This window comes from Rutilus rutilus, assembly GCF_951802725.1.
Source record: "Rutilus rutilus genome assembly, chromosome: 24".
Lineage (NCBI taxonomy): Eukaryota > Metazoa > Chordata > Actinopteri > Cypriniformes > Leuciscidae > Rutilus > Rutilus rutilus.
Window position 1 is genome coordinate 2,081,481 of NC_140228.1, and position 26,599 is coordinate 2,108,079.

Genomic DNA, 26,599 nt, shown 5'->3' on the forward strand with positions numbered 1-26,599 from the left:
CACTTGGATATGCGGCTAATAAAAGCACACATTTATCTATAATAACGTTAGAGCGAGCGGCCATGTTAAGTTGATACTACATACATGATACTTGTTTCAAATGATAAGCCATATTTGAGGTCGATGGATGATAGGCGAACGTTTGGATTTCCTGAACACACAGATACACACATTTATGTATGTGGTTTACTCCAGGGAGCCTGTACTTGTAAAAAGTGCCTGCCAAACATAAAATAAGACAACGACCACAAGAAAAGTTTCATTTGCAATCTTTATTCTACAGAACTACAGGTAATGAAGTCAAGAAGAACAGAGTCAAACCAAACAAGCCTTTCAGAAAGATGCTTCACTCTTCATCTTGCCCTTTCTGTGAGAGGAAGAGAAAAGGAAAAGAAAAGTGTTTGGAAGGTATATTTGTTATTTGATTTTAGTTTTTGCAATACATCAAAACTTAGACTCACTCAAGGAAATAGCGATAAGCACAAAACACTTTAGGTCATTCTCTTTTAACTTATTTTACAGTTTATCTGGCATCACTGAATGGTAAAGGCTTTAGAAACTCATATTTACGAAATGGTCTTTAACCCTTTCACCATTCAAAGTAAAACATTACCCATTGCTTTATTGAGACATCTTAAACTCTGTGATAATAAGCAGTTAACTTACCTTGGATCCTGTATCACGGCTCTTGGCTCTCAGCTTGTTGACCTGAGATTCAGCAATATCAGCCCTCTCCTCTGCCTCATCCAGCTCATGCTGTATCTTACGGAACTTGCCCAGATTTGCATTAGCCTGTTCCTCCTGATTAAATCAAAAGGTCGTTGGCTAAAACAATATACAAACAAGTATATATATATAGTACAGGAATGTACAGGCAATAAACTTACAGCCTCCTCAGCAGATCTCTTGTAGGATTTGACCTTCAGCTGGAGTTTGTCCACCAGGTCTTGAAGACGAGCCAGATTCTTACGGTCTTCCTCAGTCTGTTAATAGACTTTTGATTATTTTTTGGCCTTGGTGGTTTGAAGATGGTAAAATTGGGGGATATTGTATTGAACAGAGAAATAACCTGGTAGGTGAGCTCCTTGATGCGTCTCTCATATTTACGGATCCCTTTCACAGACTCGCTCGCCTTTCTCTGTTCTATCTCCACCTCATTTTCCAACTCTCTCACCTACCAAAACCACAAATTATTATTTTAAATTTATCAGTTCTCTAGAAAGCTATTGATCTCTGAAATCCAAGTAACTAAAAAAACACAAAAGTAATGCATTTTAAATAGAAAATGCATTATTAAGAACTGAGTTTCGTAAACTGACCCTAGCTTCCAGTTTCTGGACCTGCTTCTTGCCACCCTTCATGGCGATCTGCTCAGCCTCATCCAGACGGTGCTGCAGGTCCTTGATGGTCTGCTCCATGTTCTTCTTCATGCGCTCCAGATGAGCACTGGTGTCCTGCTCCTTCTTCAGCTCCTCTGCCATCATGGCAGCATCAGTGATGGCCTTCTTGGCTTTTTCCTCAGCATTCCTGCACTCCTGCACTGCCTCCTCAACCTCAGTCTGAAGCTGAGTATTATCTCCCTCCAGCTTCTTCTTCTGATTCAGCAGGCTGGTGTTCTGAACAATGTTGACATTCATGTAGTCTCTAGTTAATATTGATACTAAGAATGGGTTTAAAGGTTTTATTCATCTAATGCAGATGTGTCATACCTGAGAATGCAGGAGCTGAACTCTCTCACTGACATCCAGCAGTTCTTGCTCAGCCAGTTTCCTTCCTCTCTCAGTTTGTTCCACCATGGATCTCAGCTCATCCAGTTCAGCCTGCAGCAGATTGTTGCGTCTCTCCACAATGGCGATGTTCTCTTTGAAATCATCATTAGCACGAAGAGCATCATCTAGTTGCAGTTGGGCATCCTGTAAAATAAAACTTTTTCAAATTAAAAGACTGAAGAACTATGTTCACCTAATCATTATAAAATCTTGATTTGAAGATTCGTCATACTTTGAGATGTCCATGAAGACCCTTGAGTTGTTTCTGGGCTTCTGATGCCTGTCTGTTAGCCTGACTGAGCTGAATCTCCATCTCATTGAGGTCTCCCTCCATCTTCTTCTTCAGTCTTAGAGCTTCATTCCTGCTGCGAGTCTCTGATTCCAGTGAGCTTTGCAGGGTATCCACCACTCTCTGCTGGTTCCTCTTGGCCTGCTCCATCTCTTCATCTTTCTCAGCCAGCTTACGTTCAATATCAGCTTTGACCTGATTGAACTCCAGCTGAGCTCTAAGAATCTTTCCTTCCTCATGTTCAAGGGAGGCCTGACCAATTAAAAGACTTAGCCATTAAAAAGTACTTTAAGCTTTATTTAGCAGCAAATGTATTCTTGCTGGTGTATAACTAGAAAAACTAGACCTACTACATCTACACATAACACACTAAATATACCTCAGCCTCTTCCAGAGCTGCTTGAATTTCTGTTTTCTCCTGCTCCAACTGCTTACGAATTTTCTCTAGTTCATGAATGTTTTTTCCACTCTCACCAATTTGTTCAGTGAGATCAGAAATCTCCTCTGTTTGGTAGGAAAAGTAATAATGTTATATCTAAGAAAGTCAAGAAAAATACAAAAGTTTATGAAATTTATGTGAATGCCCAGATGACTAATAAATCAAGTGCACCTTGGAGGTTCTTGTTTTCTCTCTTCATAGTTTCCAAATGATCCAGAGACTCCTCATAGGAGTTCTTCAGTTTGAATAGTTCAGTACTCAGAGATCTGGCTTCCTTCTGGGAGCTTTCCAACTCGCTCTGAGACTCCTCATATTTCTGCTTCCATTCAGCTAGGACCTGTTGATAGAATCAGACTTTGATTAGCTACCATTGGAGCTGAATGAACACAAAGATTAATTATAAGTGTGTTTTATTCACCTTGTCAAAGTTTCTTTGCTTCTTGTCCAGAGCAGCAGCAGCAGCATTGGATCTCTCCACATCCACCATGAGATCTTCAATCTCATTCTGCAGCCTGTGCTTGGTCTTCTCCAGAGAGGAGCATTTAGCGTTAACAGCTTCCACGGCTTCTTCTGCATCTTGCAGACGCTGAGCAAGTTTTTTCCTTCATGAATAAACAGAATTTGTTCCAAAATAAATTAGTGGGGCTTTTACAAAATTCTTGGCTTACAGAACAAAGTCAGATGTTTGTATGGTATGCTACATGGGAAACCCAAATATTTCCTGCTTCTCACTTTGCTTCCTCCAGCTCCTCAGTCCTCTGGATGGCATCAGTTTCATACTTGGTTCTCCACTGTGCCACCTCAGAGTTTGCCTTGGACAGACTACGCTGTAGCTCAGCCTTGGCTTCTTGCTCCTCTTCATATTGCTCCCTCAGCAGATCAGCATCATGACGAGCAGACTGAACTGCATGGGCCAGAGCATTCTTAGCCTATAAGATATTTACAGTTAATGTTTTCTGTTAATGGGAATGGCACAAAGCTGTAGTATAAGACTATAGTCCCCTTTAAGACATGTGGGTTTGGATCCCACTGCTCTTAGAAGAGCTTATTGGGTGATGGGTTAGTGTAGTCGTTTAGGTGTAGGACTGCTACACTGTGGTACTCTAACCTTGTGGATTCAGGTATCAACACTGGTTGCAATACCTTGATTTCCTCCTCTAATTGTCTCTTGAGGTCCTCAATCTGCTGGGTGTAGGACTGCTTGCCTCTTGTTAGCTGAGAGACCAAGGAATCCTTTTCTTCTAGCTGTCTAGAAAGCTCCCCTGGATAAATATAAAAAATATATATATATATATATAAAACCAGTACATTACAGAAAGTAGTGTGTGGTATTGATAATTAGTCTAACAATGCACAGAATAAAGTAATACCTCATCAGAATACATACCATTTTCGGTTTGTAACCTAGCCTTTTGCATGGTAAAGTCATTGATGCTGCGTTGTCCTTCTTCATATTTAGTTCTGTATTCTGACATCTGGTCCTCAAGAGTCCTGCACATTTTCTCCAAGTTTGCCTGGATAGTTATTATATAATTAAATATCAAATAAAGCATAAAGAACATGTTATTCTAAAGAGCACCTGAGGTGAAGAAAAATATGGAAACAAGAATTCATTACCTTGGACTTGGCAAGCTGCTCCATGTTGGAGACCACATCGTCCAGTTCCAGTCTGAGTTCACTCTTCTCTTTCTCCAGCTTCTGCTTCACTCTCTGGAGGTTGTCAATCTGCTCTCCCAGATCAGCCACACTGTCTGCATGTTTCTTCCTCAGTGTAGCAGCAGTGGCCTCATGTTGCAGAGTGGACTCTTCAAGGTCTCTGCGCAGTTTCTGGAACTCAGCTTCACGTTTCTTGTTCATCTCAATCTGGGCAGTAGTGGCTCCACCAGCCTCCTCCAACCTCTCACTGATCTCCTCCAGTTCTCTGGACAGATCAGCTCTCTGTTTCTCAACTTTAGCACGGGCAGCTCTCTCAGCCTCCAGCTCTTCCTCAAGCTCTTCAATTCTGGCCTGGTAATGTGAAGGAAAACAAAATTTAAAGCTGGAATTCCTAATCGCCTACGTTTTTAGGAATCATAAAGTTTACCTGCAGCTCCTTCAGTTTCTTCTGGAGTTGGCCTGCCATTGCCTGCTCATCTTCAATCCTGCTACTGAGCTGGCTGATCTCAAAATCCTTCCTGTGTTGCAGAACATATTTGATTACCATTATTAATAAGGATTCAGATTGTGAGCTGTAGTATTGAATAATTATTTCACCCTCTGGAAAACACACTTTTTAATCCTCTCTTCCATTTGCTGTTTGTCATTTTCCAGGTCCATCACGCTCTCTTGGGTCAACTTTAAGTCACCCTCGAGCTTCCTCTTTGCCCTCTCCAGATCCATACGAATCTTCTTTTCCTGTTCCAGGGAACCCTCAAGCTGGAAGGACAATATTTTGTTCAGCATTGTAAATGTCACCTTTTTCATCTACAACAGAAGAGTCAACAAACCACTCACATCATCCACTTGTTGCTCCAGCTTGGCTTTGGCTTTGGTGAGTGTATTGACTTTGTCTTCCTCACTCTGGAGGTCATCCAGCGTTTGCTGATGGGCCTCCTGAAGAGCTTTCTTCTCCTTGGTCAGCTTAGCGATGATCTCATCCAAAGCTGCCATCTCTTCTGTCAGGTTTTTAACCTGTAAAATTGTATCATTGAATCAAGAAGCTCTTAACACACCTTTTTTGTACCATTAACTTGCTCAGTGTTGAAAACTGACCTTGTTCTCAGTGGCATGTTTCTCTTTCTCCACTTTGGCCAGAGTGAGCTCAAGATCATCAATGTCCTTCTTGAGCTCAGAGCATTCATCCTCCAGCTTTCGTTTCTTTGCAGTCAGCTCAGCATTCATTTCCTCTTCATCCTCCAGTCTCTCAGTCAGCTCTTTGAGTTTGGCCTCAAGCTGGATCTTATTCTTGATCAGACCTTCACATCTCTCCTCAGCATCACAAAGATTATCTTGCTCCTGTTTACAGGTACAAAAAAATGATGTATATTTATTTTAATGTCTTTGTATAATTAAATCATAAGTATAGTTGCTATTTAGTCATGAATTCATAAATTCGTAAACTTACAGTTTGGACTTGGAGTTGCAGGTCATTCTTCTCTTGGAGAAGAGAAACCATCTTTTCCTCAAGCTCCTTTCTGCGGGCTTCAGATTTGGCATAAGCCTCCTTCAACTTCAGGAATTCCTCCTTCATGTTGGCCATCTCTTTCTCCGCCTCAGCAGATCTCAGCAGTGGTTTTATTTTGAAGTAGAGCTTCATCCAGGGCCAATTCTTGACACCCATGAAGGCACGTACATTCCACTGGATCACAAGCAAGGCATCTCTGCAAAATAAAACTGTTCTTTTTGTGTCTTTTTATGATGCAGTGACAGATTTATAATGCCCACCGAGTTACCTTCGTTCAACAAGCTTCTGGAATTCAAGCCTTGCGAGAAGACCACGTGATCTAGCTTGAATATTGGTAATGATGAGAGCAAGACGGTCGTCTCTCATTTCTTCAAGGGTACCCAGTAGACCCGCCTTGAAGAATACCTTAAAAAAAAAATATTTCAGTGACCTACGATCAACAGATCAACAGACATAACTGGCAATCTATCAAAGGCATAAAACAAATCATGCACAAACAAAAAGAGCAATGCTGCAAGTTCCCCAGAGACAAGGTACACTTTTTAGGAATGTCAGCCTTCAAATAGATTGGGATAGGAGAACAAATAAAAAAAATATAAAAAATACACAGAATTACACAGTCTACAAAGCAATTACTAATTAGCATATATACCTTTGTATGTCCAAATTTATACTGGTTGTGGTCAATTTCCAAAGAGCCCAATAACTTCTCAGCTCCTTTCCTGCTGTCAATGAACTGACCATCTGGGATGGCAGCAGGATTCAGGATACGGTATCTGTTGTTGCATATTTAATTAAAGATTTTAAATAGTGTTGATTTTGCCATTGGCAATATAAATATATGGATTCTTTTTAAACAAGCTAAATGATTGAATGGGCTTTAATTTTTGTCATTTACACACATTTGTGTAATTTGAAAATGTCAAGTCTCGTTGCATAACGTGGCTGTTTTCTCAAGTCAGCAAGTTTTTGACCCAAGTGCAACTCACATGTCTCGTATTTATAAGTGAATGTACCTCTGCTTGAAATCTCCATACAGGATCCTGTTGGGGAATCCCTTTCTGCAGATCCTGATGCCCTCCAGCACACCGTTACAGCGCAGCTGGTGCATGACCAGAGGATTCTCCATCGCCCCAGGAGTCTTAGTCTCATTGGGGATGATGCAACGCACAAAGTGAGGGTGAGTTGACCTCAAGTTGGTCATCAGCTTGTTCAGGTTCTCCTGTGGATAGATATTATCCATGGCGCTCCCATTTATATATATACATATTAGGTCATGCTGTTTACATTAATTAAGAAACCAAGCTATACTAAATAATATAGTTCATTATGAATCAGCACGAAAAGCACTCTATATGTTACCCTGTGGAGGGCAGACACCGTCTGAAAAGAAGAGCCCTTTTTCTTCTTCTCCTTTGCTTTGCCACCACCTCCTCCCTCTGCGACTGTTGGGAAAAAAACACATAATTCTTAACATCAACCTTGCACTAAATCCTTATTTTTCTCAAAAATCATGTCATCAGCACAACACACCTGAGTCAGCACCAGCATAATTAGCAAACAGCTGAGACAACATTTTCATGGTGGACTTCTGATAGAGGCCAACAACAGTCTCATTAAGAGGATCCTTGTTCTTCACCAGCCAGTTAATGATGTTGTAGTCCACAGTGCCAGCGTAGTGAACCAGGGAGAAATGGGCCTCTGGTTTACCCTTGACAATCCTGGGCTTCTGGAAGTTGTTTGATTTTCCCAAATGGTTGTCATAAAGCTTAGCTTTAAATGTTGCATCACTGGCTTTGGGGAACATGCACTCCTCTTCAAGGATGGACATGATACCCATGGGCTACAGAGAAAGCAACAAAATGAATGTAACTTAAAGCAAAATGGATATTAAAGGTTGTATCAGCGATTTCAGGCCCAAAAAAGGCCCAAACATAAATGATCACATTCATCTAATCTTTCCTAACGATCCGCTAGCTGCCCGCCCCATAAGCAGGCCGTCAAAAAAACAGCCTAGGCTCTGAGATCTGCACACAAAAACAATTGGTTTCACCAACCACTCAAAACCAAAATAAATAGTGTTCCAACCAATCACAGACAGGGGGTGGGTGTTGTGAGGTTTTGCGCTTGTATTCTCCAACTTCGCGTGCAGCCTTGCACAAAACCTCACAACACCCACCCCCTGTCGGTGATTTTTTTGATGGCCTGCTTATGGGGCGGGCAGCTAGCGGATAGTTAGGAAATATTAGATGAATGTGATCATTTATGTTTGGGCCTGAAATGGCTGATACAACCTTTAACTCTTTTTTTTTGTCGCCAGTATTTTTGATCAGTTTCATAAAAATGTCATGACCCCCAGAATATTTTGTTGTATTGGATATCTGAACAGCCAATATATCAAAAGAAATAACAGAGTCTCTGCTTTAAAAAAAAAAAAAAGAATGCATGAAGCTAGAATATTTTATCAATTCCTATACATGTGGGTAAGTTAAATTAAATTTAGTCAATATTTCAAACAAAAAGCGGTGAAAATCGGACTTCATCCGAATGGGAATCAGAATGATGATGAAAACGTAGATGGTGTAGATCAGTTCCATTAACACCCCCAAAGCTTTCACAGTCCCGTACCTCGTCCTGGGTCAACATTTCATTTAGTAACTGAATAACGTTATTGATAATAACGAATAATATTATTTAACATGTGCATAAGCAATGCTTTTTATCGCTTGTTTCTGATCCAAAGATTCTTTACTCTTTGAGAAAATGTGTAATAGCGCCCCCTACCTTATAACAGTGAAACAGTGAAAATTTCCATCAATGGTTGGGGAAAGCTTCTAGATTAGATATTCAGAAAAAAAGGTTTTGTACACCCACCTTTTCAATGAGATCAATGCAAGCCTGCAAGTCCATGCCGAAGTCAATAAACACCCACTCAATGCCCTCCTTCTTGTATTCCTCTTGCTCCAGCACAAACATGTGGTGGTTGAAGAACTGTTGCAACTTCTCATTAGTGAAGTTGATGCACAGCTGCTCAAAGGTGTTGAACTGCAGGTGGAATATATTGTGGAATCACAATGGCAAAGTAACAAAGAACGTAAAGTTCTTTGACAAAGAAACAAAGAACGTAAACAATAAAGTTCTTCAACAATAATAATCAGTTGATTTCAGCTTACTTCAAAGATCTCAAATCCAGCAATGTCCAGCACACCAATGAAGTACTGACGAGGCTGTTTGGTGTCCAGGGATTGGTTGATTCTCACAACCATCCAGAGGAACATCTTCTCGTACACTGATTTGGAAAGAGCGCCGACAGCATAGTACACCTGTCCAATAGTGATAATATAGTTCAATATTACAGAAAATGTTTGCTTTTAGTGTCAACAGTTAATGAGATCATGAAGTGGTCTCCACCTGCTGAACATTCTGTCCCTTGGTGACCCATTCATTTCCTACTTTGACTCTTGGGTGGAGCAAACCCTTGATGAGATCAGCAGAGTTCAGGCCCATCAGATAAGCTGCTTTATCAGCATCTGTCGTCAATAAAAGAAGATGGTTGATGGTAATGAATCTTCTATTAACCAATGCAATATGTCAGCATTTTGTCCCAATACTGACCCTCAGTCCCATCAGCCTCAGCCTGTTCCTCTCTTTGCTTCTGCTTGAACTTCATGTTGCCAAAGTGCATGACGGAACCAGTCAGCTTGTAGATGCTGTTCTTCTCCTCTTGGGTGAAGCCCAACACATCGAACGCTTCCTACAGCAAATGTAATTCATTTAACATGATAAATGCCTCATATTCTTCTTTGTTGTATTTTCAGTAAAAATGAATCTTTAGAAGGTAAGATCAAAATGTATTAATGGTAATTTGTAGCTGATAACACACGTCAGTAGCCATCAGCTCGTCAGCATCAACAATAGAAGCCACTTGTGTCTCTCCTTGAGAGATGAAGGCGTAATCATAAGGGTTTGCTGTGATCAGCAGCATCTCTGAGAGAAAGGACACAGAGCACTTAGACGTCATGTTGTAATGCATTTTCAAACAAAATTATAGATGTTTGGTTGTAACATTCTTTTGCCCACCTAAAAGTTCTGGTTTCTTCTGAGACAGGATCTGGTAGAAGATGTGGTAGTCTCTCTCAGCCTTGAGCTGAAAAGTCACACGAGACTTCTCCAAAAGATCTGTCACAGAGAACATTTAGTTTAAAAATCATTACTATCATGCATGTATTTGTATTATTTCAATATGAAACTAAGCATAAGTGTTCCTACAAGTCTCGATATCTGCAGAAGCGAGTTTGCCATTTGCTGCGAAGTGAATGCGGATGAACTTGCCCTGTTCAAAAAAAAAAAAAAATCGTCATGTCTTTTCAGCTGTATTCAGTTTTTACTGCTATTTCATTCACTTACAAATCGGGAAGAGTTGTCATTCCTGATGGTCTTGGCATTCCCAAAGGCTTCAAGAGCAGGATTACACTGGATGATTTGATCCTCCAGAGTACCCTAGAAAACATACCCACTAAACATTGGACGTCGGATAGACGTGCAGATCATGTCTATATTGGGTCCGTCGGTCCATGACCAATTCTGGACATCTATTCGACGTCCAAACTAGTCCACTATTTGGACGTCCAACCATGACCCAACCTGGACGTCATATTGACGTTCAACATTTGACCTTTGAACTGGGTAATTTTTTTGGACGTCATTTGGACGTCTATGACAGGTGCAGTAAATTTACATGATTATTACATTTTTTGTTTTTTTTACGCAATAAACGGCATTTAAAAAAAAGAGTTTGTCATGTCATTTTGCTGTGTACTGAACCTATTCGCTCCATCCACGTTTCATGCCAAATCGCTATTTCCTTGTTTAAAATGTACTGCAAGATGCAGTTTCTTTCCAAACCGCGATAAGCGCCGAACCTATTTTTAGCCTAAACGTGATATATCCTCTGGACTAAACAGAATTATCTCACTCTCTCTTGCTCTCTCACCCTCAAATCACTCGCACGTATCGCGCCAGACGCTCAATTCGCCTCATTCGCTCGTCCGCGCCGCGCTAAACGCCTCATTCGCGCATTATCAATATGATTAAAACATATTCGAATAGGCCTACAGATTATTTATAATTATTTAAGATCATTTTCCAAAAACTCCATTTGATCGTCTCAGCATCAGGTGATAACTGGAGACACATACAAAGGTGTGATACTGTAGCTCAAACAGTAGAACGTTAGTGCGTGTAACGCTAAGATCACGAGTTCGATTCCCAGGTAAAGCAAGAATAAGGTGTGTGTGTGTGTGTGTGTGTGTGTGTGTGTGTGTCTTCTCATGAGAAGAAGCCGCTGTTTTGTTTGAGCGCACTGAGCGCGATTATTGTTTGGAAAAGACGCACAGTATCTAATAAAACACACGATCCACAGCAAGCCGACCCCGTCTCCTTCCTTCTTCCCACAAACGAACTTTTGTGGACGGACGTCAACATTAGACGTGCGGAAGACGTCGGAAAAAGACGTCATCTGGCGTCACAGTCTGCACCTTCAAGGGGAGCAAAATTGGACGTGCAAAAACGACGTAGAAAATACGTCGTTTCGACGTAATATTAGATGTGTGTGTATGGTGAATGACAATCAAAGATAATGGCAGTTCGATAAATGTTTTGTTTGAATTCAGATCTCCACCGTTTACCTTCTTATCACTGGTTTCCTTCTTTGTAGGACTAGCAGCAATGCTGGCAAAGTACTGGATTACTCTCTTGGTGTTCACAGTCTTTCCAGCACCAGATTCTCCACTTGGGGTAGAAAGATCAAATGTTAAGCACAACACAGTTTTATATAAAACTGAACTATTATAGAAAGTGATATGCAGAAGTCAACTTACGTGATAAGAATAGACTGGTTTTCTCTGTCTGAAATGGGCAATGAAAATATGAGATACAGTTATGTTCTAAACAAACTCTGTTCTGAAGCGGTCATCAAAAAACAGGGTAAAAAAAAATGCTGAATGCATTTAATTCTTTCTCTGCCATTGACAAGATTTTCAGTCATGGACAAGCTATAGGACTGCGAAGCTTTGGGGGTGTTGATGGACTCGATCTACTCAATCCGATCTGGACGAAGTCTTTGATCAAAATCTTGCTTTTGTATGAAAATTACACACATTCAAGTGTTGCATGAAGCTAGATTAAAATGTTTTTTTGTTGTTGTTTTTTTTGCTGGTGCTGGCTGGCAACTTAAAAAAATTAAAAAAATAAAAAGTTAGAGTTATGATTTAGAGTTACTGAAAAGCAACTAACCAAACATTGGGCATAGTTAGAATAGCGAAATACTGTATGTGCTTCCAATATTTTCCGTTAGTGAAGTTAAATGTCATACATCAAACTGTTGTTTCTATGAATCTGTCACTTGATAGAAGCTAGTCAAATTGCATGGGCAAACTGTGACATTCTCAAAAATACTGGACACCACTTATACAAGTTGCAACAAGAATTACAAGCACATTCACTGTCATTAACTGTGTCCTGAAAACTGAAGTAAAACCACTTGATTAGGTAGAACCACTGGTGTCAAGTAGTCGCACCTGACAGCATGTACTGGTAGGCGTTGTCAGAGATGGAGAAGATGTGTGGAGGAGCTTCACTCCTCTTCTTTCCTCTATAGGCAACAACGACTTCCTGGTTGTACACTGGCAGCCACTTGTAGGGGTTCACAGTGACACAGAAGAGCCCAGAGTAGGTCTGTAAGAGATTCACAGAAGGTTTAGATCTGCTCATGCAAGATAAAGAGAATGTTTGAGTGTTTTAAGACTCGACTCACGTAGATCATCCAGGCTGCATAACGCTCTTTGAGGTTAAACAGCACAGCGGGCTCGTGCAGGAAGGTGAACATCGCCATGTCCTCAATTTTATCGAACTTTGGCGGGTTCTGGGGGTGAACATCATCCTCCTTCACAGTTACTGTCTGTAAAGGGCACATACTCCAAGAGTTATTACTCGTAACAATAAGTTAATGCAGTGAAGTAATAATCAATAATGATCACTTGTTTAACTTGAACTTACTTTGCCTTTTTCAGTCTCACAGGTGACTTTATCACCGTCCCGACTCACAATGGTTCCTTTCACAAACTCCTCCTCAGGATCAGGGACGAAACATTCCTTCTTCATGTCGAAGGGGCGCGTTTGGGCCTCCAGTCGCTCCCTGTCTGACTTTCTGAGGTACGGAGCAGCAGCTCCAAACTCCTCCATCGCGACATCTCCCATGTTTCACCTAGCCTGCTGTTTGTAAGTGTACGCAAACAGATTAATATACGAGATATTATATGTTGGAGCATATTTGGACACTTAAGACACAAAACTAGCAAAGTAATAAAAAGAAAAACAATGAAACAATGCCATTTTCACTAAGCAAAAATTAACAAAATAGTAACAAGAAAATCTTAATAAAAATGCATACAAAGAAATTACATTATTATATTATATTATATTATTATATACATTATATTATTAATTATTATAAATTACAGGAAACACTGTGGCAGTTTGTTTTCCTAGATCTGCAAAAACCATCAAAATCTTCTATCATACATATTTGTAAGTTGTTAAATGTGTTTCAAGCCACAATCAATAATTTCACTATTGTTAATGATGCAGTATTGCTGTTATGATGCAAAACAACTGCACAGATGTCATTATGAAACATGCATTATGACCATGAAACACTGATATGAGATGCTTTACCTCTGACCGCTTCCACCACAGAGATTATCACTGCAAACGCTGCCCTACAAACAATGCATTACCATGAATTCCAAAGTTATAACTTTGAAAAATGTGTATAAAGAAAGACTTGATCTTGTTTGGTGACTCTTATAATATCTTGAATTACCTGTTTACAAGTTGTTGGCTTGAGGGAAAGTTGAATGGCTGAAGCTGAAGATCCTCTCAATAGAGTGTCCTTCCTCTCTTTTATAAAGTGACTATCTATCTAAATAAGGGAGTTGGCACCTTGTTATGCCAAACTGCTTTTGTGCTTGGTTTGGCTGATGTAGGGAGGGATAAGCATAGTTTTTCACATAGTCATTCCACCGCTGCCAACTACATCTCATAATGGAAAATAATTACAGAGGGACAATTTAAATCACCATCACAAACCTCAACGCTTTGACCATTAAGTCCTTTCTGCATTCAAAATATGCCAAATCAAGCCAATCTGAAAAACACAACATTATTAGCTTGTGTCGTATCATAAATTCTACAGTATGAGTGCATACCTCTGTTTTTGTTCTAAACTAACTTTGTCTAATTAAAGTCACAGGCGAATCACCAGATGGGTAAGTAATCCTAATAAAGTAACTTTTGAAATTCAACAATGGTGTTCGCTTGCATTCTTTTTCTCCTAATGCATCAACATCATTTTAAAGAAAGCACTATTTCCCATGTTTTAAGGCCATAAAGACTTCACTTGCTTTGACTAATTATGCAAAAATAGTAAAATTCCTGTTATTTATGGGACTGTATTTTCAGGAAAACACACAGAAGTTTGAAATGTCACAGTGTTATCACAGTCACGAGTTCAGATGGGTTTAAGGTCAATGAGCGACAGATGAAATGATTCCTTGCTTCCCTGGCACAGGATCGTCTCTTTTGTCCTTGGGTATAAAGATAACCCTGTGAAATTCCTGGAAAGTGACGCCCATTGATTGAGAATCAGTGGTTTGGCTGCAGACAGAAGCTCATCCATTTATGTAACAGTGGAACGTTTCACTGAAAGATAAATATAAATAAGGGAAGAGTGATGGACCGCTTTGTTTTATTGCAGCTGTGAAATTAAAGCAGTGATGGCCTTACTGTAATATTTTGTGCATGCGTCCACTGTCACAAGACAAGTGAGACAAATGGGGTGTCGTCTTTCTGTCGGATCAAGCGTTTGGTTGCCTGCCCCCCATATGTGCCCTTGTAACTTCATCTTAGTTGGTTTTCTCATTCTGGTCTAGTTCACTTCATGATCATTTACTACTGACATTATGAAGATTATAGAAATTAAAAATCACTTTTTTAATGAGAAGAGTTTGTATAAAGGCTATTATTATAACTCATGGTTTGCCAACAGACAAGTATGGTTTCAGCCGAAGTGACGAGTTGTGACCATAAGCTATTATTAGACGTCCCACCAAGTGAAGACAACTAAGCAGCAAAGGTCACGCTAACAAGGTGCAAGTGTTCAACAAGTGAGAGTGTGCATGCCTTCATAACGTCTACAATCACACCCTGTTAAAATCTCCAGGCAAGAATCCCATGAGGACGATTAGTCAATTGATCAGCAGTATTTACAGTATGAGGACGCAGGCGGCCAGCTGTCTGAGAACCGTAATGGTAATTCAATAGATCTACAATGCTAAGTTAGTCTCTGCTGTCTCTGAAAGCTTTAATCTAGCTTTGTCTAATGGTATACTTAAATAAAATTGTGTTCAGGGTTCCCACAGATTTCAACCAATGATTTCCTTGACTTTAATATTTTCAAGGTAATTGATTTTTCAACATTTTATATAGACATTTCATTCGACAATTTATTGCTCATGACAAGCTATTCCTATCACTCTGCCATGACTTCAGTAATCGAGGATTTTATGACTCTTTGAAATCATTTGAAACCTGAAAAGCCTGACATATGAAATAATATGATGCTTGTTGATTATCATTTTTGATACATCATGTTTTTATGGCTCATATAGTGAGAATATGGAGCTCAAACTCAAGGTAGAAGAAACAGCTACATTTTATTCAAACTGAACAAAAAAAAAATGCAATTTGGTGCAGGCGCTGATGTTTATATGCACAAAGACATAGACTACTGACATAAAATGCATCTAAATATCAGTTGTCACTATATGAGCCAATAATATGTCTTAGTAAGATGATTTTTTTAAATGCTTAGTTTTATGATCAAAGCTCTAGTTTTAAAACTTATAATGCAATGCAATACAATGATGAACAAATAAACCTTCAAAATCCTAATGATAATATTTGCTACGTTTGAACACGATGTGTGGATAATCAAATAAATGTAGTTGCTTCAGTCCATTAAATGTCAATTTTGAAACATTACAAACAAAAATCTGACATTTCACAGCTAAAAGACAAGAACCACAAGCTGAAGGTGGACATTTTTACAATTATACTAAAAGCCTTTTACTTGCTTGAAAAAAAGTATGTTGATAATTTATAGGCCTTTTTGCGCATCAAATATGATACACTGGGCTTTATAGGGTTAAAACTCCCTGATATCTCCAGGTTTGCGATGACCGCAGGGATCCTGTGTATAGCTATTTTGTAGAGGAATTTCTTCTTGACAAAAAAAAATATAAAAAAATAATACATATAGCAAACCAGCTAAATATTGATATACCAGAGCTACGACAGAACATCAAACCACCAATGTAGAGTGTAGAGAAAGCCTATTTCAGCTTGAACCTTCAGTTCTAATCACTTGACAAACAAATGATTTTTCATGATTTTATTTGTAACTATATTGGTTAAAGATTTATTAATAATTACAGCATTGTTTAGTAATTGTTGCGCAATCATCAGACTTATTACTATTATCCTTATTATTCAAGTAGTAATTATCATAATTAAATTATTACTTACAATTCAGAACTATTAAGTGCATTTCAAAAAAATCGAACACAAAGAGGCGTTTACGAGGAAAAGCTACATAACTTGTGTGTCCAATGTGCCTTATTTCAGAATCCGAATGCAATAGGCAAAGACAAAAGGCAAACTACAGAGCCAGACATTAGACATAAATAAATCTAGACAGTGTCAACATTCAGATGAGCTCCATGCCTCTGCTGTCGTACTCTTCAGCCTCCATCTTCAAGGTGAGGAACAGAAATATGGGACATCATGAGCAATTAGCCTATTAAAGGAATATTCCAGGTGAAATACAACTTAAGCTGTCAAATTACTCCAATTAAAAGCTAAAAATATTAGATTATTCAGTAAGAACGTTATCATTTAACTTGTGAAGTTCGATAAATCATCTGCGACAAACATTTGCATCTGGTTATGCAATACCGACAGGTCAAAATAATAAAATCTGGGAAGCTGAACTGACAGCGAGTCCCAGCTGCTGCACATAGAGCTCAAGTTTAATACTTGTAATATTCCTTTAACTACAAATGTGACGTGTAACATACAATAATAAGTGTCATGCCTCAGTCCAATCAGAGTGCACAGAAAACAATCCTCAGTGTTTCTCGCCCAAAACACGATCAGTCCTTCAACGATCCTCTGGGATCGCCATTCTTAGCAGCAACATGTTCAAGAATTAAGAGAACCAATTCCATCTGGAGTGAGAACATAAGCCTAGTTTCAAAGGGATAAATAGATTTCAGAACGACCACTGTGATTTTCAGCCCTTGTCTCTGTGAAGTTAAATACGGTCTAATACTAGTATCAAGTCACTGGATGCTACATGGGTCAGACTTCAGTGTTGAACTAGAGTGTTCACTCTTGACTCATGGTTTATGCCATTGTGCGCTAAAAAGATGGAGTGTTTGTGAACGCTGCAGTTCCTTCACACTTTATGATGGACGACTCCACCGATGGGTGTTAGGGATGACTACTGATACATGGTTGAGAGGGAGCGACTCCGAGGACGATCCCCCTGTATATGCGCTTGAAGAGTGAAGGCTAGGTCTCTGGGTTGGGAGTAGCGAGAAGAGGAACGTTATCCCTCCTCCGTCGCACTAGCGGAGGACGCCGGTACTGTTCTCCGTCCACCAGCGTCTGGGGAAGCGGTTTGCGTTTGCTTTCCGGGAGAAGCAGGATTGAGAGAACCGCTAGCAGGGCCAGAGACGAGTAGACCACATGGTGCAGAAAGTATCCGTAGTGATTACGCAGATCCATGAGAGGAGAACTGAGGCGGCCCACGCAGCCCAGCGCCATGACGGCTCCCACTCCACTTCCTCTGCGGACACAACAATGGAGCGTCAAAAACATCACATTCACAGGTTCTATGAAATCTTTCGTCTAAATGGAAATGTTTCCCAACAAGTGATCAACTTTGGTTGAAGAAAAGTAGAAGCACATTTTGTTTCTGATGGAACTTTTGCCGTTGGCTTCTTTAAGTACTGATGCTGCCTTCATGTGCAATTGGAATTAACGTAAATATGAGTTTCCTAGTCAGAAATTGGACGAGTGGCCACTCACGACTGGGAAACTCTGAGAAAACTTCGACTCTGAGAAGCGATAAGCGACGAAGAAGAGAACTATCACTGTGACTAAATTTTATTTGTTTTTCCCACAACATCTACATTGTTTTCTCTTGCCGTTACACACATGTACATTTACATCTATAAAAAAAATAATTTTATGCATATTGTATGTATTTGACACAGCAAAAACAGCATTTGACTGAAAATGTTTATATGGTTGTCAATGAATGCGACGCCACATTTTCTTCAATATTCATTGGATATTAACCAAATATCTTCAATAAATTTAGGCTTTAATAAGATTTCCCCAAGAAATAGACATAAGTGAACATTGTTTCCTCCATGATTCCTATTCATTCTGACAACAAAGTACTTGAACGTGATTAACTAATAATTGTGAATAAAATGGAATTGTGAATAAGTGGGATGTAGGAAATTTCAACAGCACGAGTAGCGCTACGTCTCAGAGTTCCTCATAATACTGAGCAGATCACAATAAAGTGCTTCTGACATTACAAGTAAATATTAGAATATTGATAACAGCATTACAGCCATATATTTATGCATTTGGCCAATGCTTTTATGCAATGCATTTACATTTTATTAGTTCATACATTCCCTAGGAATCAAACCCATGACCTTGCCATTGCCTTGCTTTAAAGCTAATAAGTTAACAACTGGTGCAGATCTTCCCTCAGTTTCATCCCAGGAGAAACACTCTTGGCGGGAAGCCAGAACAACACGGTGCAGATGCATAAATTACATCCCTAACCGGCTCTCTGGTGCCCGGGTGTGAGCGTGCTGTTTTTCTTTCCCATTTCATTGTCCACACATTACCTGCATTCTGCTGTTTCGGGAGCTAAAATAAGCCAGGTGTTATCATGGTGTGCTAGTAACCAGCCCTGCGGGACTGGCGTGTTTACCTGATGACGGTGGGCATGACTTCAGCGGTGAACAGAATGGAGAGGGAAGCGGCCGCTTGGGACGAGAACAGGCCCATGATGGAGAACACGGTCATGGCCGACTCGCTCAGATCTGCAGGGACACATTCATCTGAACGTCAAACACTGAGAGACGAAATACCTCAAAGAAATAAATCATTTTCAGATAATTCTGTGTGCAAATCTCACAAACCATATCCAGATCATATTTCACTCACAAAATATATAAATATTCCATAAAAGACTTTTGCATTGTGATATTTTCAACAATTACATGCATTTACAATTAATTAACAATAAAGCACAACATTATAACATGATTTAAACAAGTGCAATTATAAGTATGCATCCCTGTAGTATTTGTTTTAAATTTATGCAGATTATATATATATATATATAATTATTATTATCTTTATATATTTTAAATTCACTGTGTCCAGACAGGATGATTTTATTACTGTATTACAGTAATGAATGAGATTTATTTATTTACAGTATTTGAAGTGCTGAGATTTTGTAGGACAATGTCCTCACATGCAGTATACATTTTTCTGTATTATTAAAAATATTATAAATAATTAAATATTAATTCCTTTCTTTATTGTTTTGAATTGAAGATGAAATTTCACCTGAGAATACCAGGTAAAATACTGTCATTAGTATGTGTGTATGGTGTCAGGAAAGCGACCCGTGGACACTTACAGTCCATGAGTCCGAGCAGGATTAGGGAAGCCAGTCCGGTCAAGGTCATGGCTAGAAGAAGAATCCCACGACGACCAAACCTGTCCACTGTTGCCCAGAGCAGCAGCCAGGCTCCGCCCCCGGCACACACAGACAGCAGGTACGTCCAATAGAAACTGGGGGTGATCCCTCTGACGTCACCTCTGAAGGAGCTGTAGCAGTGACTGATGCCATGAGAGATGAACCTGGACACAGTGCAACAAAATAAAGCAAATCAGCATATTAGAATGATTTCTGAAGGATCATGTGACACTGAAGACTATGTAATAGTCAGTATGATCATTACAATGAAAGTTCAGACTTTGGCCCGCAATTTATTCCTGCGATGTCAGTCAAATTCTTCAACACCAAACTCATCCAACCACTTCTTTATGTACCTTTGTGCACCAAGTAATGATGGGATAGAAAAGGGCTTTCCCCAAACTGTTCCCACAAAGCATTGTCTAAAATGTCTAGGTAAGCTGAAGTATTAAGATTTCCTTTCACTGGAAGGCAAGGAAAGGCGAGTTTATTTATATAGCACATTTCATACACAATGGCAATTCAAAGTGCTTTGCATAGAAGAAATTAAAATAATAAAAAGAAATAAGAATAATAATCTGGAAGAGCCGTGAAAAACAGCCCCACACCATAATCCCCCCTCCACCAAACTCTACAGTTTGCAGTCAGACAGGTAAGTTTCTCCTGGCATCCACCAAACCCAGATTCATCTATGAGACTGCCAGACCGATTCAACACTCCACACTCCCCTCTCCATCCGACACTTGCTATTGTACAAAGCTCCCGCCGCACATTTTTTGTGCTGATATTAATGCCAGTGGAAGTTTTACACACTCTAAATGTTCCTAAACGCTTCCACTTTCCAATAAAACCACTTACAGCTGACCGTGAAGTATCTAGCTGGGATGAAATTTCATGAAACGACTTGCTGCAAAGGTGGCATCCAATCACAGGGCCATGCTTGAATCCACTGAGCTCTTCGGAACGACCAATGTCTTTCCCAAACGCTTGATTTTATACACCTGTGGCAATGGGTCTGATTGAAACACCTAATTTCAAGAATTAAGAGGTGTGTACCAATACTTTTGGTGTATAAGTACTCGCTAAACATTTGTTCTATATCTACACTGTTGCTTCCTGAAGGAAACACGTTTAGTTTTTTCTCTTGTCAAAAACGACAATCGGCTGAAAATGAGCTATTTTGTTATTTTGCAAGAGCAGTCCGCCTCCAACTTCCAAAAGCTGTTCATTTTTGCACATTAGGCCAGTAAAAACAGTAGGAATCACTTACGATGTGAATCCCAGCACACACAGGTTTTTCCAGATGTTTCTGCTGTGCAGCAGCTCCGGGAAGGACAGGTGAGGACGTCCAGGAGATGAGGACGACTCTGTGTCCATCTCTGCATCAGACACAATAACACACTCTCATTCTGCATTCGTGTTCATTGAGAACTGACGAAAAACATCCAGCAGAAACTGATGCTGTCTGCGTTTCAAAATCAACATTACCGAGCGTCAACCAGACAAAGATGTGTTTAAACTGACCCGTGAAACTGTCGTCATCTCTCTGCCGCTCGCTCCGTTCGCTGAAGGAATTCATGTCTCCCGTCCTTTCGGAAAGCAGGAGCCAGCGAGGCGATTCGGGAAACACTCCCGGGATCCTGAAGACAAACAAACTGATCTTTAAAAGCCAGCAAAAAGAGCAGCTTCACAGAGTAATACCAGCATTTGCTCTACAAACAGCACCGGGAGAAACGACACTGTGCCGCCAGCGGGATGATCATCACCGCTAACAAGCGCTAATGCGCGCTGGCTGCTCTTAAAGCTTTGATGCTTCACAGGGAATTTTAGATCAATATTTCTGAATGAGGCTGAAGGTGCAGTCGGTTTGCGTTTAGGCTGATGAAGAGTTGAAAAGCTTTACTTCCTGTTCCCAGCAGCTCAAGTATGAGTATGTTGATGCTGAGCCAGTCTAAATGTTATCCACAGAACTGACGGCTTGACCTGCTTATGTTTCAAAACATGTCAAATATGTTTTTCATATTGCAGCTCACAGAACTTGTTTCAGGGATCAACATTAAGGATCGCCGATGACCCGAGTAAACTTCAGCTTTGGGTTTCTGTGATGTTTTGTGAGTTTTGCTGAGGTAAAATACATCACCGAATTTTTACTGAACATAAACAGATGAGAAATAGAATGTATGTGTAACATACGCACATGGATCCGTGCAGCTCTTAAAGTGACAGCAGCCTAATAAACCTGCTGACGTCTCTATAATAACACTAATCAAACAACAGAAGACTAAGGAAAATCACTCACTGCTTTTGACTGAATAACTTTGATAGGGATTAATCTATGTTAATTTATACAGTGGAGACTATGCAGTGCTATTTTACTTTTTAAATTAATTACATTTCTGTAATTTTCACTGGTATCTAAAATGGTCACCGGCCATTGGTAGGTGTGGAAAGAAGTTAGTTTTAGACCATCGTATATATATATATATATATAACATTGGTTTAGAATGGATCTAAAGTTATTAATAAAAGGAAGGACAGTGTTAAGGTTTTGTTGAAACTGCAAGAGTGACGTGGAAGTATAAGTTAGAATAGGTATGACATTATAAACACATCATGTTTTGCCATCATTTCCTGGTAAAATGTTTTATGAATCATCTAGCTGTCTTGAATGACCTTATAATAGTTATCAGTCTCAAACTTTCTTATCAGTGCACCTCTAATAGTGACAGTATACAAACCAAAACCACATGATACAAGCTGAACTGTGAGACATCTGAACCATTTGCTAGAGCATAATTATTGCAAAAGCGGATCAGTAGGTTGTATTCCTCATGGACTAACCCGTAGCACAGGAACAACGCCAGCGGAGCCGCTCCGGTTCCCAACAGGCCCCTCCAGGAGCCACAGCCGAGGGCCACGGCCAGCAGCAGGAGCTCGCCCGCAAACGTGGTCAGACCGGACATCATGGTGGCCAGCAGCCGCAGGGAAGGGTCACAGAGCTCCAGACCTGGAACACAACGGAAACTGCTGTAAAGGTCATCATGACTAACAGAATACATTCAAGCGTTTCATATTCTGTTCTGGATATTATTATCTGTAGTTTTAGTTCACTCGCAATGGGTTGATTGAAGCCTCTGGTTCTGTTTTCGACCAAAAAAACTAAAGGTTTTGTATTTTTAGACATTTTTACTACATTGGAATGGTACGAAACTTGGTAAAGGTTTTGGCACTTGCTATGTGAACACACAAAAAAATGATTCGAAAAGGTTAAATGGTCCTGAAAAAAAATAGTCTTGTATTGTCTGCGGTCAAATGGAAATGAATGGGAAACGAATTTCATCAAGTGGAAATGTTTGGTACTGCGCTCAAACTAAATCTTACTGAAAGCAACATTTTTGAGATATCAACCTCAAATTTGGAACACAAATTTTTCTGACAGTTTTAGAGTAAAACATGCTTTGGAAAATATATATTTCATATCAAATATAAAAATAGTATTTTATGCATTTTTCGTAATAATAAACTTAAATTTCTATAACTGTTTTGTTTCACTTTTTCACTTCAGTAATCATCTGCCATGTGTCTTCTTTAAAAAGAGACCAAAGCATTCAAGCATTCAAGATTTACAACGGTTTAAGTTCTATGCTCAAAAAGTGGTTAACGGGTAATAAATGGATTATAACTATTCCAAAAATATAATTTACTACCATAAAATTGCCTAAAAGTACAACAAATTAAATATAAAACATTATTGAACTAAAATATAGTACATTCATTTCATTGAAATAACTGGTGTTGACCGCCAGGCGAGCAGCGCCAGAACGTTTAGATATTTGCACTTTTTTGCAGTGTAATATCATCCCGAACCCACAGCACACAAACACTGCTGAGCGCGTGTGTTTCCGTGTGTGTTTGACTCACGTGTGACGTAGAGCGTGAGGTAGACGCCAGCGCTCGCAGCGGCGAGACAGAACCGCATGGAGATGAAGACCGGCGGCGAGGGCGAGACACACACCAGCACACCGAACACCACCGCCAGGGTCAGAGACACCAGCAGAGACTTATGCCTGCCCAGCCTGAACACAATTCAATACAGAAATAACATCAAAAACTACACGATTCGATACATTTCACGATACCATATTATTGCGATACTCAAAGACATATTTTTTTACTGTTGATTAAAATGCTATATTTGATATTACATTATGGGTGTAAATGAATAGACTTGGACTTTGTGCTGGAAACCCAAAGTACAGGACAATAGAGACACCAGAATAACAATATTCATGATTATGAAGCTGAAAATACTGAATTATTTTAGACTAGAGATATTTAAAATAATGTCGGCCACTTTTTACTGGTAACATCAGACATTTGGCCTTATCAGGACCCACAAATATTCCCCCATTGCTTTATTATACATTATATTCAACATTATATATAGTAGTTTGATGTAGTAGTGACACTAATACTCTAAAAATTGTCATTTTTATTTTGGTTGAACTATCCACAATACATAATGTTGCATCTTTGTATTGCGATATGTTGTGACACCCCTACCCAAACCCTGAACAGACGGTTCCTCACCGGTCAGACGCGTAACCCAAACCCAGACAGCCTGTAAGGGTTCCCAGAATGAAGCACACCTCCTCTACTGGAACCAGCCAGTACCGCAAACACACCAGATCCCACTGGAAACAACAGGAAGTGAAGCCAGCACAGACAGGAAGTCAGTTGTAGCAGTAGCAGGGACATGCAAACAGTTTGTAAATTAAAAAGACTTCCTGTTCGTAAGGAAACAGCAACACTGTGATCTCCAAAGACGCCCTGAAGACGCACAAGTTCATGTTTTCTTCTACGCTACAGCAGAAAACGTGACCAGGCTTTAGTTTCACTTCATGTTTGATATTCAATTTCAATTCACATTTCTTTGGACAGCACTTTTCTCAATACACAGCTTTATGGAAAATGCATGAGTCCACATTACAATTTAGAGTGATCAGAGGAAACTCTCTAAGTTATGTATTTCAGAAATGTACATACACAAAATCACAGTTAGCTAAAAATGTATTAAACAATTCAATAATTTATGCAAAAAATGCATTTAAACAATGTAATAATTTAAGGCAGAAACAATGAGCTCAGTGAAGTAATGAATACTTGTTTGTTAACAGCAGAACTGTAAATAACACTGTAAATATAACAAATGAATTCTTAAAATTCAGCATGTAAACAACTGTGGAGTGAGTCAGATGTCATGTGACCAAACCAGCTGCATGATGACATGACCACATAAGAGATCATCAGCTGAAATGTGACCAAACCAGTTCTTCTGCACACATGACTCGTCTCCAGGGTGGAGAACTGCAGCCCACACACACACACACACACACACTAAACACAAAATACTCCTTAAATGAGCGCATTAACTATCTTTAGATTGTCCACAAAATCCACAAACTTGAAACACCTGACTGGGAGTAATAATGTGTGTGAGTCTATATATAAACCAACACCTGCTGTTTATTTGATTAAATAAAAACTTCAGACGTGTTTAGTGAGGAATCTGATGAATGCACGTGTCAGCCTTTCACTGGACATGGAGTTTGACAGACACAGACACGCGTCCCTCCCAGACGAAGCGTGATTAACAACCAGAGATAAATCTATTTCAATCTGTGAGAGAGTCAATGCAGCTTATCAGTGCCGTGTGTTAACAACACACACTCAGTGACTCCGCAGCATCGCACTAGAACAAAGTCAATATTCACGTATTTAATGTCAGAAAGGTTCTGATTGGCTGTGATTATGTCGCATCATGGAGCATTTTTTGCATCACACTTCTGTGACATTCAGCAGGATTAAAATCAACATGTTCATAGACTTTTTCTAATATAACAAAATAAAAATTCTTTAGATTATTGCATTATTCTGCAGTAGTGCCTGAATTCACCATCTAGCCTGTCTAAAGACATGATATCATATGGTTAGTTCACACAAAAACTAAATAAAAGTGTTGTTATCATTAACTAAAATGAAAAATATTTTGCTTATATTTTGATTTACTCAGATAACATTGCTTCTAAAATACTAAACACTAGCACTAAAATTAATCAAATTAAGGTTACACTTTATTTTAGGGTGTCTGTGTTACAGTGTCAGAACTGAGTAATAATAATGAACTACATAGAGTTAGAATTGGGGTTTGATTTAGGGTTAGTTGCATGTAATTATGCATCATTTATAGTTATTACTACATGCACCGTGTAACAAGGATACTGTAAAATAAAGTGTTACCAAAACTAAACTGGATTAAAATGAATACAATTAAATAAACTAACACACACACACACACACACACACAACAAAATGACTAAAACCTTTAAAATGAAAAATATAAAAATAAAAACTATTGCAAAATATTACTAAAAACTATAATAGCATATTAAAGATACTAAAATGAGACTGAACCATGAGACTTGTTTTCTTTTACTCGTGTCACTTTTGCAGAGATCGGGCTCAAAAAAGGACCATAAAAGCCCCACATTTTAAGCTTGACGATGGCTTGTGTTTATGAACTGATGAATCACACAAAAGTTGCAAACTATTGATTTCATAGCAAATATTTCTAAAATCTAAAATCAAGATACATTACATACATAAGCAAAATGACTGTTAGGTCTTGTTTTTATGGATCAAATTTTGCCAAATTGGGTCAGAATAATAATAATGATGATAATTTTCCATTTTAATAAACCCCTACATTTTTCAGAGAACTTAATTTCTTGTGTCATTTTGCGTCTAGAGTAAATATTTTTTTTTGCAGTGTACCATCTGATGCCATTCTATTCTTTTGTAAAGTTACATTTTGCAATTAAATCTTGAATTCTGGGACCCTGTGTATAAAAATAGTGTATTATATAAATAGATATTTATTTATTACACGGCTCTGTTGAATGCTTGATTCTGATTGGTCAATCGCTCCATCCAGCAGTAAGTTATTCCCAGATCACAGCCG

At 39.2% G+C, this 26,599-nt stretch overlaps 1 protein-coding gene and 1 pseudogene across 2 annotated transcripts in view; both read right to left on the bottom strand.

Annotated features, from left to right (window-relative positions):
* Window positions 1-265: 265 nt before the first annotated feature.
* On the bottom strand, window positions 266-13,073 carry LOC311283763 (myosin-7-like; annotated as a pseudogene). Its single transcript, XR_014630352.1, has 36 exons — window positions 12,717-13,073; window positions 12,475-12,618; window positions 12,239-12,395; window positions 11,540-11,567; window positions 11,348-11,450; window positions 10,068-10,160; window positions 9,930-9,993; window positions 9,741-9,839; window positions 9,544-9,647; window positions 9,276-9,414; window positions 9,072-9,190; window positions 8,834-8,983; window positions 8,535-8,705; window positions 7,023-7,503; window positions 6,677-6,882; window positions 6,313-6,436; window positions 5,929-6,065; window positions 5,601-5,856; window positions 5,249-5,491; window positions 4,991-5,167; window positions 4,767-4,912; window positions 4,581-4,671; window positions 4,115-4,504; window positions 3,885-4,011; window positions 3,641-3,759; window positions 3,230-3,426; window positions 2,916-3,099; window positions 2,669-2,834; window positions 2,438-2,562; window positions 2,002-2,310; window positions 1,710-1,913; window positions 1,320-1,616; window positions 1,070-1,174; window positions 888-983; window positions 667-801; window positions 266-367 (listed from the first exon to the last, which is right to left on the bottom strand). The product of XR_014630352.1 is annotated as a myosin-7-like (transcript).
* A 1,999-nt stretch (window positions 13,074-15,072) lies between these two features.
* Window positions 15,073-26,599, bottom strand: part of slc22a17 (solute carrier family 22 member 17) — a 14,088-nt gene continuing 2,561 nt past the window's right edge. Inside the window, exons 3-10 of the mRNA XM_084398450.1 lie at window positions 24,169-24,272; window positions 23,500-23,654; window positions 22,420-22,585; window positions 21,103-21,218; window positions 20,849-20,957; window positions 19,519-19,742; window positions 18,799-18,910; window positions 15,073-17,628 (exon numbers count right to left, since the gene is read on the bottom strand). Coding sequence (XP_084254576.1) covers window positions 17,352-17,628; window positions 18,799-18,910; window positions 19,519-19,742; window positions 20,849-20,957; window positions 21,103-21,218; window positions 22,420-22,585; window positions 23,500-23,654; window positions 24,169-24,272 — 1,263 coding nt within the window. The 3' untranslated portion in view covers window positions 15,073-17,351. The remainder of the gene's footprint in view (window positions 17,629-18,798; window positions 18,911-19,518; window positions 19,743-20,848; window positions 20,958-21,102; window positions 21,219-22,419; window positions 22,586-23,499; window positions 23,655-24,168; window positions 24,273-26,599) is intronic.